Source organism: Gadus chalcogrammus, chromosome 22 (genome assembly GCF_026213295.1).
Source record: "Gadus chalcogrammus isolate NIFS_2021 chromosome 22, NIFS_Gcha_1.0, whole genome shotgun sequence".
In the NCBI taxonomy this organism is placed as follows: Eukaryota; Metazoa; Chordata; class Actinopteri; order Gadiformes; family Gadidae; genus Gadus; species Gadus chalcogrammus.
Genome location: NC_079433.1, coordinates 9,572,308 through 9,585,641, shown reverse-complemented (window position 1 = coordinate 9,585,641; position 13,334 = coordinate 9,572,308). Strand labels below are relative to the sequence as shown.

Sequence of the window (13,334 nt, the reverse complement as noted above, 5' to 3'; positions counted from 1 at the left end):
GTTATCAAAGTACCTTCACTGCTGATTCAAACCCCTATTTACTGCTTTCCACCATATTCGGGGCATTGTTACATTTTGCGGTGGCTCACCTTCATTGTCGTTGGCTAATTTAATTTTAATTTAATGTCGTTGGCCTTTAAATCAAACTTGTTGTTAATATAATCAGACACAATTTAAAACATAAAGATATTAAAATATAACGTAAGGTAAGATGTAATAATATTGTAATATAAAATAGAAACAGGGGCGGTCTCTCGATATTGCGTTTCACTTTGCCCATTCTCTAAACCTCATATAATATCCTTCGCCGTCTGCGCGCCGCCAACGAGCCGTTCGAAATACGACAGTAATTTCACCCCAACTGCTTGATTTTCAAAGAGACTCGGTGAGTGTGTGGCTTGCATATGTTATCAATCAATTCAGCGCCACTAACTTTAAAGGCCTGTATAAATCTGCCTCCGCCCACCAGTGGCACCACACAGACGGAAGAAGGGATCATAAAACAAGCGGACGTACCCTCTCTAGAAGCACACGTGTACGACATGAAGAAAATAGAAGCGCGGGGGGGGGGGGGGGGGAACAATACGTCCGAGGTGTTGTTTTGATTACCGTGTGTACACACGCTCATCCGATTTACGTCGAAGTTGGGCGAGCGAGCAGCTGCAACATTAAGCCTCCCCGTCATCTCCGGGCTGTCTTTGGGCTGATGAATAGCTGCATTTAGACGGGGAGCGATGGACATTCATCGAGCCTCGGCGGACCATCCCCTTTTATTATTGCATCCGAAATCAACAAGAAGGAACAAACAACAATCAGGGGGCCAGCAAGGGATATGGTCTCTGACCGGACAGTCCGCCAGCCACCACCAGGGTCTGTTACCTGGCTAATGGGGGGATCGGGTAGGGGTGGGCGGGAAGGGAACCCTTATTGGGACCACGACCGCAACCCCCCCATCCCCCAATGGAACCAGATTATTATATCCTTTATTAACCAGGTTAGTCCCATTGAGATTAAAATCTATTTTGCAAGAGAGACCTGGCCAAGATGGACAGTAGTACACAGTTACAACATAAAACACAAGGCAAAATAAGTTCAACACTAGGTGGAATTGTGGAAATACATCTAGATTATTGACTAAATCATTTGCAATTTCCAATGGAATCCGACGTCAACTCTTAAAAGCAGCTTTAAATTAGTTGAGAGTCACTAGGTCCTGGAGCTTGAGCTGCTTTTGCAGGTTATTCCAATCAGTATCGTTCCTTCCAGATGCGATAGAGACATCCCTGAAAGGCTGCGTAGCTGTGGTTAACTACAACACTATGACAACAAGACACTGATCAACCAACGCCAGTGTCACCCGTCCTCGTCTTCACAGTGCTCTCCGTTTCCGGGACTTGAGCCTTGAGTCTGTAAGACGGAGTGATCCTCTCTGGATCAGCTCATTGCGGTAATGTGCAGAAGTGGTAAATCTCTGCCCGCCGAGGCCACCATCTTAAATTCAAAACGTCTGAGCCTGCAACTGGATTTACGGGCAGCCAGGCGGCATCACCCCCTTCGCCTGGATGTTATTTAAGGGGGGCGGGACCACACAAACGCAAACTACCCCAGACGCTGTGTCACGTTTGGGATCTGGGTCACGTGACTTCCGTGGGCAATCAGTACTTCCAACCGCTCGGTGTGGAAATGCTGTTTTCCTGTTCTGATGCTCTCTGAATGTGCAGTTGGTGTCTCTCTGAATAACACTTTGATCATGAATCGCTGAGGCTTCATAAGGGTGAGGTGTGAGGATTGATGAACAAACCCCACAGGTCAACAAGCATCCATAATAATAATAATCATTAAACAACGATAAAAGTAATTCATTACATTTGTATTGCACTTTTCGAGGCCCCCCAAAGCACTTCACAAATTGAGTGTCAACGGAAGTGAGTGTCACTGGAAGTGTCACAGGAAGTCAGTGTCCTCCACTACCCGTGTGTAGCACCCACCTGGGCGCCACTCACAGCGTGTGTCACAACGCTCGCCGCACTCCGGGGAGGTGAGACACTCAACTATCCAATTAGAGACCTTTTATAAATGTTGCCAAATGAGAGGTCGCTGCGCTGCCATGCCAACCGGTTCAAATGGGAGGTTAAACGCTTGCTTCAGTTCGTCATTTAATGACCCATTATTATATTAGACACAGTATTATATCCCGTCGGTGGGTTTTGAATGCGAGTGATTATTTCTCCAGAGTGGTCCCTGTGTGCGCGTGGCTCGCAAACACCTCGTAACTCTATTACTGCCGGGGAGGGTCTCCAGGACGTTCACCCGTTTGTGAAATGCACGTTGTGCGACGGTGGAGCAGTCAGCGGCTTACAATTCTGCTAGTGAGGCCATAAGCCCCCGCTCCACCCTAACAGGGACACGACAGGAAGGGCGACCTGACGCTTTTGCATCCCGGGACGTGTCTGCCACTTCACGCTTCTCTTCTTTACATTCTCGGTTATTTCGCTCCTGTTTCAAACGCACCTCATCTCCATCCCCCCGGTGCCTCTCCCCGCTCCCTTCGCTCGCCTCACGTCTCCGTCTCGCTCCATCGTTGTTGTTGTCCTTTTTGCTCACTTGGTTCCCCGACTCACGACTCCTCTGTCTAACCAGCGCACACCTCTCTCTCTCTCTCTCTCTCTCTCGCTCTGTTTTTCTCTCTCTCCTGCTCTCACTTGGTTTCACTCTCTGTGACTCTCTGTCTGTCTGTCTCTCTGTTTCTCTCTCTTTCTGTGTGTGTGTGTGTGTCCCACTCTCTCTCTCTCTCTGTCTCTCTCTCTCTCTCCCTCTCCCTCTCCCTCTCCCCTCCTCCCTCCCTCCCTCCCTCCTCCCCCCAGATGCAGCTGGTGCTGCTGCAGTGGGTGGCGTGGTTCCTGCGGATGAAGCGCCCGGGCGAGAGCGAGGACCCCGAGAGGCCCCCCTGCGCCCCCCACCTGCGGCGCTGCTCCTCGGGCTCCCAGACCAACAGCCTGCCCAACGCCCCGGAGCCCGCCCTCCACCCGCTGCACCCGGGCAGCCTGGCGCCGCTCCAGACGGGCTCCCTGCACGCCGGCGGCGGCCACCCCCCCCACCTGCAGCACCCCCACCTGCAGCACCTGCACCACGCCCAGTCCAGCGCCAACAACAACGGCGGCCTGCTGTACATGGGCTTCCAGAGCCTGGACGACGCCTCGCTGCTGGCCGACGCCGTGCAGCGGAGCAACAACATGGCCTGTGGCGGCGGCTCAGGCCTCTCCGCCTCCTCGGTGGCGGGCAGCCTGCGGGCGGTGGCGGGCGGGGCCAGCCCGCCACCACACTCCCAGGCCCAGTTCTGCGTCTCCCCGCCGCTCCCGCCCACGGCCGGCTCGACCCACGGCGACACGCTGGGCTGTCCCAGCACCGTCTCCAGCGGCGGGGGCTTCGGGGGCGCGGGGGGCTGCCCGGCGCTGGGCGTGGGGGGCATGGGGGACCCCCAGCTGCAGGCGCTGCTGGAGGAGGTGCGCTACCTGGCGGACCGCTTCCGGGAGCAGGACGAGGCGGCGGGCACGGCCGACCAGTGGAAGTTTGCGGGCGCGGTGATCGACCGGCTGTGCCTGGTGGCGTTCAGCGTGTTCAACATCATCTGCACCATCTCCATCCTCATGTCGGCGCCCAACTTTGTGGAGGCCGTCTCGAAGGACTTCATCTGAGGCAAGGACCCGGGAGGGTCACGAAAAAGAAGTGCAAACACAGGAAGAACCGAAACAGAAGGGCGGGGAAAGGAGAGCGGGGGTGGACGAGGAGGAAGGGGGACGGCGAGCCTTGTGTTACGGACGAGATGTCCGTAAGAGATGTAGACCGCTTTTTTAACGGACGGGGGGGAAAAAAAGCACTTTAAGGAAGTAGTCAATAGGAAGTCTTTGGGGAAAGGCGGCAGGAGAGAAGCTCTCGACGGTGTTTCGGATAAACTACACACACGGAGAGGAGTGAGGAAGAGCATCAGATAACAGAAGGGATCCCAACAGGAGCTGGGGGGCTGAACGCCGCTCACCAAGACCCCCCCCGGCGGCACCGGCAGGAGCGACGGATCGGGTTTGTGATCTGTAGAACCGCTCCAGAGGACGGGAGGCACGGAGACGGGACCCGGCGGAACGCAGAGCCGCCTCGCGATGGGATGTGAGACGACGAGGAGGAGGAGGGGGGGAAGAGCCCGAGGCCAGGAGGCAGAGATGGAGAGAGCGTCGGGGACAGGGGGAGATAGGTAGGCCAGACAGAAGCCAGATAAATAAGACAGACGAGCAGGAAGGGGGAGTTGTGCTTTATTTCCTGGCAGGGGAAATGACAGTCTCTTCACTCCCACATCCCTACAACCTGAGCTGAGAAGAGGACTGCATTGTTTCAAGGGACGGGAAGGATGGGGCTGATGGGGGGGGGGGAGAGAGGGGGCTGGGGGCTGGAGCAGGGAAACGAAAGCTGTATTGAGATAAAGGATCAAAGTGACTTCCACCCCCCCTCCCCTCCCTCCTCTCTCCCTCCTGGTGACATTCGGGGTAAAACGACAGAAAACCTTTTCAAGGCGGCGAATACGACTTAGCAACGATGGGGAGAGCGATGCTGCACAGATAAAGCCCCCCCCCCCCCTACACAAGCGTCGATTCACAATGCCCTGAATAAGATTGAATTAGGGCGGTTCAGCTCTTTAAAAGATGAAGTCCATTTTTATCTCCTAATGGACTGCTTTAACTATCCCAGTCCTTACCCGACGGAGTGAATGCCAATCAGGAATGGCAGAACGATGTTTATCGTCCCTGGATACGTGCATTAGCCCGCTATCGGCTGTACAATGGCCCCCGGCAGCTGGGGGTGGAGGGTGGCCCCTCACCTCTCCGGGCTGGTTATTAATAGAAGCAAGAGGGCCCTCACCAACAGACAGGATCGAGGCGGTTCATTCAATCTATATTTGCTCGCGAAGAGATCGAGGGGCGATATGAATGAATGAATTGCTAGAGCAAATAATCCTATCAATAATGGATATCAACACTGGCATTGCATTAACTCTGAGTCACATCCACTCTGCCGTCTGAGACTCACTAGAGACTGCAGAACAAGCCCCTCTATGTGGCCAAAGAGACACGGGATCAGTCGATGAATTGGTTTAGAGATGAGGCTGCTCTTTCTCATTATGGCGTCCTCATGTGTGATTCTTCTTCCCTGGGGCTAAACCCTCCCTATACCTCCATATCCGTCTCTCCCTCTCCATCACCAATCATATTTCCCTCTGACTGTGGGTCTGTCTGTGGGTCTGTCGGTCTGTGGGTCTGTGGGTCTGTCTGTCTGTCTGTCTGTCTGTCTGTCTGTCTGTCTGTCTGTCTGTCTGTCTGTCTGTCTGTCTGTCTGTCTGTCTGTCTGTCTGTCTGTCTGTCTGTCTGTCTGTCTGTCTGTCTGTCTGTCTGTCTGTCTGTCTGTCTGTCTGTGTATTCATCGCTATGTGTCTCTCTCTCTGTCTTTCTCTGTGTCTGTCTGTCAATCTGTCTGTATCTGCCTGTTTGTCTCGCTCACCCTGTCTCTCTGTCTCTTGCTGTCTTTCTGACTCGTTCAAGGTGAAAACGTAAAGCTCTGTGCGGGTGGTGTTCCCCAACGCGCGCTACCGCAGACACACACACACACACACACACACACACCCCCACACACACACACACACACACACACACACACACACACACACACACACACACACACACACACACACACACACACACACACACACACACACACACACACACACACACACGTGTCTCTGTAACCTCGCATTTCAGGCGCTGAAAATAAAGGAGTCTCGCTCTGTTTTTATATCACTCTTTTTCTTTTCGCCTTCACCTGTGTGCTCCACATATTTCATTTTCTTTGGACGACAACCGAAAATTGGAGACAAATGACAAGAGCAAGACGAGGAAACAGGGAGAGCAAGAGGGGACGAGAGAGGAGGGGGAAGAGAGAGACAGAGAGAGAGGAGGGGGGAAAGTGCTGACTCGCAGTGTGTGCTGGACAAGGCCTTAATTGATCACTCGTTCAGGAAGAGAGGGAAGGGTGGGGCGCAGATGAGGAGGGGGGAGGCGGATTAATGGAGGAGAGACTGGAGGGGGGCATGCTGGGTAATTCAACAGATTTATGAGGGATAGAGGCAAGGCGATGGGCTCTCACACAAGCATAATTCAGTCACAGACATCATACAAAAAAATAAGACCTTGCACTCCATCAAGGCATATTGGAAAATGTATTGCGCAGAAATAAACCGAATTTGGAGATACATTTCTCCCACCAATACGTCTAAATGGTACACGCCGAATTCAGAGGCTGTGAACTTGTGTTTTGCTATTTATTTCCATGTATGTATAACGGCGTGTGTTTGTGCACACTACAGATCAAGGCTTGTATTTGTAGAATATTGGTCTCATACAAGGGCATTGTCTTTGTTTGACTGTCAGCCTCTTTACCCTCCCTCTCTTTCTCTCTCTCTCTCTCGCTCTTTCTCTATGAGCTTGAGAAACGTGCAGTGCTGGCAATCTAGCCACATCCAGATTTACTGGGTTCACCCAGATGGAATAAAGTGTGTGTGTGTGTGTGTGTGTGTGTGTGTGTGTGTGTGTGTGTGTGTGTGTGTGTGTGTGTGTGTGTGTGTGTGTGTGTGTGTGTGTGTGTGTGTGTGTGTGTGTGTGTGAATGAGCATGTGCATGCATGCGTGTGTGTGTGTGTGTGTGATTTGTGTGTTTATGTGCGAGCGCATGCATGCGTGTGTGTGTGTGTTTGTGTGTGTGAGTGTGTGTCTTTTTATGGGGGTAAATGAGCTGCTTCTAGGCTTTGTGTATGCATAGAATCAATCAGTTGCGTTTTTTTCCCCCTCCTCTAAACCCAGACTTTGATAAGCGGAGGGGGATGTTTAAGGGCTCTTTCGGGGCCCTAGATCATTCACCAGAGGGGTCATTTAAAGCAGAGTGGAGGCTCATTAGTCGTCATTGGGCTGAAGTATTGGTGTGAATTGGTTTCACGTCTCGGGGATGGGGATGCCAGAGCACCCGTACACTGGTAAATAATGATACGTATGCACAGCAAAGGCACGCACATACACACAGACACACACATACACACACACAAACAGAATACCACAGAAGGCCTAACCACGCACAAAGTATACAGAATATGTCCATCCATTTAGCACACTGCTCAGGTGAATATAGAGTTTCAAAGGATTGGAAAGTTTTCGTTAAATTTCCATGAACTTTTCAATGGTAAGTTGAGTTTTGGATTTTGTGGAATGTTCAATATTCATGTTAATTTTCAAAGCAAAATTCTGAACCATCCAGGGATGAAGGAAGATGCAAGATACACACTTAATGTACTCCTAGATCTTGGAGCTGTCTTTTGGTTCAAACGATCAAATTCCACTTATATGAGCACTGCAGACTTTCACTATGTTTCGATAATAATTCAGTCGACACAGCGCCTCTTTGTCTGTGTGTATGTCTTTCTCTCCAAGGTTCCCATTGAGGGATTGTTTCATACCAGCCCTTCCCTTTCATGTCTTTGGTGTCCTGGACTACGTTTCCCGACATTCCCTAATTGTTAAGATTCATCACACACCTTGCTATCCTTGAATGCATTATTTAAAAGCACATATTTGTTAAGATTCATAACACTTCTTTGTCTCCTGGACTACATTACCCAGAAGCCCCCGTTTGTTAAGATTCTAACACTCCTTGTTATTGTCAAATATAAAACCAGAAAGCCCCTAATTGTCAAGATCATCACGCTCCTTGGTGTCCTTGGCTACCTCACCCTAAAGCCCCTATTTGTTAAAATCATCACTCTCCTTACTTTCCTCAACTGCATTACCCTAAAGCCCCTATTTGTTACGATTAACTCGCTCCTTGGTATCCTCAACCTAAATAACCCCAAAACCCCTATCTGTTGAGATTCCTCACGGTTCTAATTGTCCTTGACTACGTTACCCACAACTCCCCCTCCCCCCGGTACTATTTGTTGTACTTTCAAAGACACTTCTGTGTGGTTTGATCTTTGCTACGCCTCTCTACGGATGATATGTACTCCATTTAATTATTAATCCCAGACAGGAGACAAAGGAATGTTCAACAGAAATTCTAGCCTACAGGAACTGATGAAGATCTGAACATGTTTCAGATCCATGACGCTTGAACAACACATCAAATGAAACGAAAAATTATCGATGGCATTTAACTACAACAATATCCATCTTTATCGAAATGTTACCACGGGCCAATTAAAACGTGTCACTATATTGATTAGCATGTGTTATGAGGACAAGGATACAGGATAAAGCTGGAGAACTAAGAGGAGTCATTGTGAAGGAACAAGAGCTGAATAAACATACATGTTGAGCTTAACTCCCCCTGTAAAGATAAACCTTAGCTCTAACCAAGACTCATATTATTCAGGATGAATAGTTCATATGAGCATCTATAAGGTAGTACTGAGATAATATTAGTATTTACATATTTACAACCAATTATGTATGATCTTATAATGTGTGGTTTTTGCATAATTGGTTACAAAGGCGTGGCCTCTCACACAAAACACACGTACACAAACACAACACACACACACGCACACAACACACGCGCACACACACGTGGACAGCCACGCTCTAGTGCATGGGCTCCCCTGTGCTTGACATCAGTCGACAGGGTTATCGGGGAGGAAAGACTCGGGAAGTGCCTCTCACTTTAGTGGCGGTGGATTGGTCAGACTTACAATGGAATTCATCAACTGCGTGTCCCCCTTGACCCGCCTGGGGATGGCTTAATAGGGGCCCGAAAGGACCATAGCCCAGAGGCTTATGCCGTGTACCTTCTCTGACCAATCACAGTCTTGATAGGCAGACAATTGGAATGCAGCCATTTTGTCTCAAACGCTGCAACATTTGACAAAAGTGAGTTTCAAAATGTGTTTGTGACCCTGGAAGTTTGACCCTTTCCCGTATTTACCCTCCATTCGCTTTATAGACAAAACTACGACTTTACATTAAAATTCATATTCGGTTAATTTGGGATAACTGTGGGATAGTGTGACCCCTACAAGCTGGAGGCATTGCACCCTGATTACGTTCCAGACAGTGGCTGAGACCATTATTGGTGGATGTCGTAAACCCTTAGTCGGGCGTTGCTACTCGACGAGGCCGACTGTGATTTGGTTCATGTCATTTATGAGACCATTACTCTGGATGTAGTATTGTTTCCACTGGTATTCAGTTTCAAACAGTTTTTCTGAGCAGATTGCTGGAGGCAGCTCCGAGCCCTTTACAGACACCTGCACTGATGCCAGCTCAGTGCTAATTGCACTTATAGTTTGGGATATATAGAAAACAAAAGCATCCATGTGACACATTTAACAGTCCATTTAAATGGATCGTCCCATTAGTGAATGATACGGAAGAAAAGTGTATGTGAGCATGGAACGATTGACTTGAGTTGCAATAATAACAGTACAATTTCCCTTTAACACTTAAAATATCAAACACAGTTATAAATGCTTTTAAACAGTCTTCTACACACAACATAGGATAAATAAATGACAGGTCCTCTAAAATGCTAACCAAGGAAAAAAGAAAAAAGGAAAAACAAACAAACAAAATGAATTATAGAACATATTTTGTGCAGTTCTTTCTCCCAACACCAACATCTGATACACATCTCAGCCGCTCCCTTCTCCCTCGATACAGAGGGCCCTTGGGTCAGAAAATAAATCTAACAAACTACAATGTCAGACAATTGTTACTGAATGATTAACCACATCTAGTGCATACAAACTACTTCCCTGTGGAAGTTTCCAACTTTGAAAAAAATCCCCAGGATATGGCTAGATGTATGGCAGGCTTAAACACACACGCATATGCAGACACTGTCATACTCTTCTGAGCTTCTGCAGCCGCAGACGATCAATGGCTTTTAATTACCAGGGGCTCAGTGCCTGGGAGCCTTGGTCGATTCAGCTGATGAGAAGCAGAGGGGGGCTGTGTGTGTGTGTGTGTGTGTGTGTGTGTGTGTGTGTGTGTGTGTGCGCGTGCGCGTGTCCGTGTGTGAGAGAGAGAGAGAGAGAGAAAGAGAGAGAGGGAGGAAGCAAGACAGAGAGAGAAAGAAATTGGGATTGAGGATGATAGATGTCCAGACCTGTAAACGAGTACCTTGGCTGGCGTTGGGAGGGGGGGGGGGGGCTAGTCTTGGTCAGGCTTGATTAAGCCCGCCAAGTGGCGTGCATCACCACGCTGGTCATACACCCCCGCCTCGCGGAGGTCGCTGGGTTAAGTGGCGGGGAGGCGTTGGGTCCGGTTGCTACACCCCAAACCTCATAAATCAGGGTGGGGGTGGGGTGAGGCCAGAGGGGCGTGGCCCCACAGAGCCAATATCATCCCACTGCAGACGCAAATAGGCGTTCTCGTGTGGTGGGAGTTCCCATTTGTGCAGACTGGAACGCCCCCTTCTTATTCTTCGTCGCCTTTCTCGCTGAACAGTATTAAAATGTCAAAGTGTACTACTCCGAAACCATGTAAATAGTGTTGTAAATAAACTTCCAAAGCTTTTCAAATCTTATTTGGAAAATAACTTCACTAGGGGTGTCTTTTTACAATTTATTCGTTACCAGCATTCGTAGTGTTGATCAGAAGTGAAATAGTCCGCTATAAGACGTTGACGTCGCTTAGCAACCGAAGACGCTGGGGTTGACAAGTTACCGGACTACTACCCATGCAAGTGAACGGAGCGTTCCACGGCATTGAGAAGACCCGTGTAATAAAGGCCTATAAAAAGTCTGTTTACGGAATAGATTTCTCCTCAAATTAGGCCAATAAAGCAATGATAACAAAAACAAAAAAAACACAAACGCTCGATCAAATGCCCGACCCAACAATCAAAACCCTCATTGTTTAACATGAATTGGCTAAACAAATGACCACTGTAGCATATTTAAACACAATTCAAATTGTGCAGAGAATTATTTCCATTGGTCATTCTCAGTGGCGGCTGGCGATCAAACATGTTGGTGGGGCACAGTAATAGACAGGGGGTCTGAGGTTCTCCCCCCCCCCCAAATTTTTTTTGGAATTTAATAGATTTGATTTCCTGTATTCTGGTGCATTTTGGGGATGGCCAATACCTATTTACCTGCTTTTCATTCAGATTCATAGCCTACATCCTGACTTGCAGGGCCTGGACAAGCATACACTGCATATACAGACCTACTTCATGGCCATTCCACCAGCCATTGCTATTTGACCCATTGTTGTTATTCTGATATTGAGACAAAATCATGATCACTGTCCTATAGCGTCCATTTTTTGTGAGTCTCAATGTCTACTTCAAATGCAGTTAGAAATATGGGACAGTTGCTTCATTTTGTTTACATGCTACAGGCCGAAAGACTAAATGAATATGTAACTTACTTGCTCCTTTTAAGTATAACATTGCTTGGGGAGTCCAATTCCTCCACTGAAAAGGGTGGAAAGTGCTTACAACTCTCTGCTAGTTAGCGATCTATGACACTGTTGTTTTTTATTGGTCGTCATGAAAAAAAACATAAGGGGTAACACTGTTGTTTTTTATTGGTCGTCATGAAAAAAACAAAAGGGGTAACACTGTTGATATTTATCAAATAAAACATAGGGGGTAACACTGTTGTTTTTCTTTGGTCGTCATGAAAAAAAACACAAGGGGTAACACTATTGTTTTTCTTTGATCGTCATGAAGAAAAACAAAAGGGGTAACACTGTAGTTTTTTATTGGTCATCATGAAAAAAAACCATAAGGGGTAACACTGATGTTTTTTATTGGTCGTCATGAAAAAAACATAAGGGGTAACACTGTTGTTTTTTATTGGTCTTCATGAAAAAAACATAAGGGGTAACACTGTCGTTTTTATCAAATGAAACGTAAAGGGTAACTCTGTCATTTTTTATCTGTTGTCATGAAAAACCATAAGGGGTAACACTGTCGAAATGTATCAAATAAAACATAGGTGGTAACACTGTCGTTTTCATCACATGAAACATGCGGGGTGAAACTGTCGTTTTTCTTTGGTCGTCATGAAAAAAAAGATAAGGGGTAACAATGTTGTTTTTTATTGGTCGTCATGAAAAAAAACAAAAGGGGTAACACTGTCGTTTTTTATTGGTCGTCATGAAAAAAAATATAAGGGGTAACACTGTTATTTTTCATCAGTCATCATGGGAAAATAACATAAGGGGTAACACTTTCGTTTTAATCAAATTAAACGTAAAGGGTAACACTGTCGTTTTTTATCTGTCGTCATGAAAAACCCATAAGGGGTAACACTGTCGAAATGTATCTAATAAAATATAGGGGGTAACACTGTCGTTTTCACCAAATGAAACATGAGGGGGGACACTGTCGTTTTTCTTTGGTCGTCATGAAAAAAATAAATAAGGGGTAACACTGTAGTTTTTTGTTGGTCTTCATGAAAAAAAACATAAATAAACATAAGGGAACCCCACCAAAGTGCACATTTTAGTTTATTTTATGTGTGTTGTGTTGTTTTAAAGCCTTTAATTGGAAGGCCCTGTGTTTTCTACTAAAAAACATAAGGGGTAACACTGTCGTTTTTTTAAAAACGACAGTGTTACCCCTTATGTTTTTTTTCATGACGACCAATAAAAAACAACAGTGTTACCCCTTATGTATTTTTTCATGACGACCAAAAGTCAAGTATAACCATCGTGTCAATCTTTTTCGGTGTCTTGATGGTGCATTGGTTAGTTCGGAGGTTAACACTCTAAAAAGCTCAGGTTCGGATCCCTGCAGAAGCGATGACAAAAAAACATAAGGGGTAACACTGTCGGTTTTAAAAAAACAACAGTGTTACCCCTTATGTTTTTTTTCATGATGACCAATAAAAAACAACAGTGTTACCCCTTATGTTTTTTTTCATGACGACCAATAAAAAACAACAGTGTTACCCCTTATGTTTTTTTTCATGACGACCAAAAGTCAAGTATAACCATCGTGTCGAATTTATTTGGTGTCTTGATGGTGCATTGGTTAGTTCGGAGGTTAACACTCTAAACAGCTCGGGTTCGGATCCCCGCCTAAGCGTTGACAGGGGTACTACTGTCGATATTTATTGGTCAACATGGAAAAAACATGAGGGTTAACTCTGTCGTGTTTTATCGGCCGTCATGAAATAAAACATAAGGGGTAACACTGTTGATTTTTATTGGTCGTCATGAAGAAAAACATAAGGGGTAACACTGTTGTTTTTTATTGGTCGTCACGAAAAAAAACATAAGGGGTAACACTGTCGTTTTT

The 13,334-nt window shown here is 47.1% G+C and overlaps 1 protein-coding gene across 1 annotated transcript in view; it reads left to right on the top strand.

The window, feature by feature from the left end:
* The window catches only part of chrna11 (cholinergic receptor, nicotinic, alpha 11), a 19,204-nt gene extending 15,509 nt beyond the window's left edge, over window positions 1-3,695 (top strand). Inside the window, exons 10-12 of the mRNA XM_056583138.1 lie at window positions 2,865-3,017; window positions 3,138-3,195; window positions 3,391-3,695. Of these exons, the coding sequence (XP_056439113.1) occupies window positions 2,865-3,017; window positions 3,138-3,195; window positions 3,391-3,695 (516 nt within the window). The remainder of the gene's footprint in view (window positions 1-2,864; window positions 3,018-3,137; window positions 3,196-3,390) is intronic.
* Window positions 3,696-13,334: the final 9,639 nt, after the last annotated feature.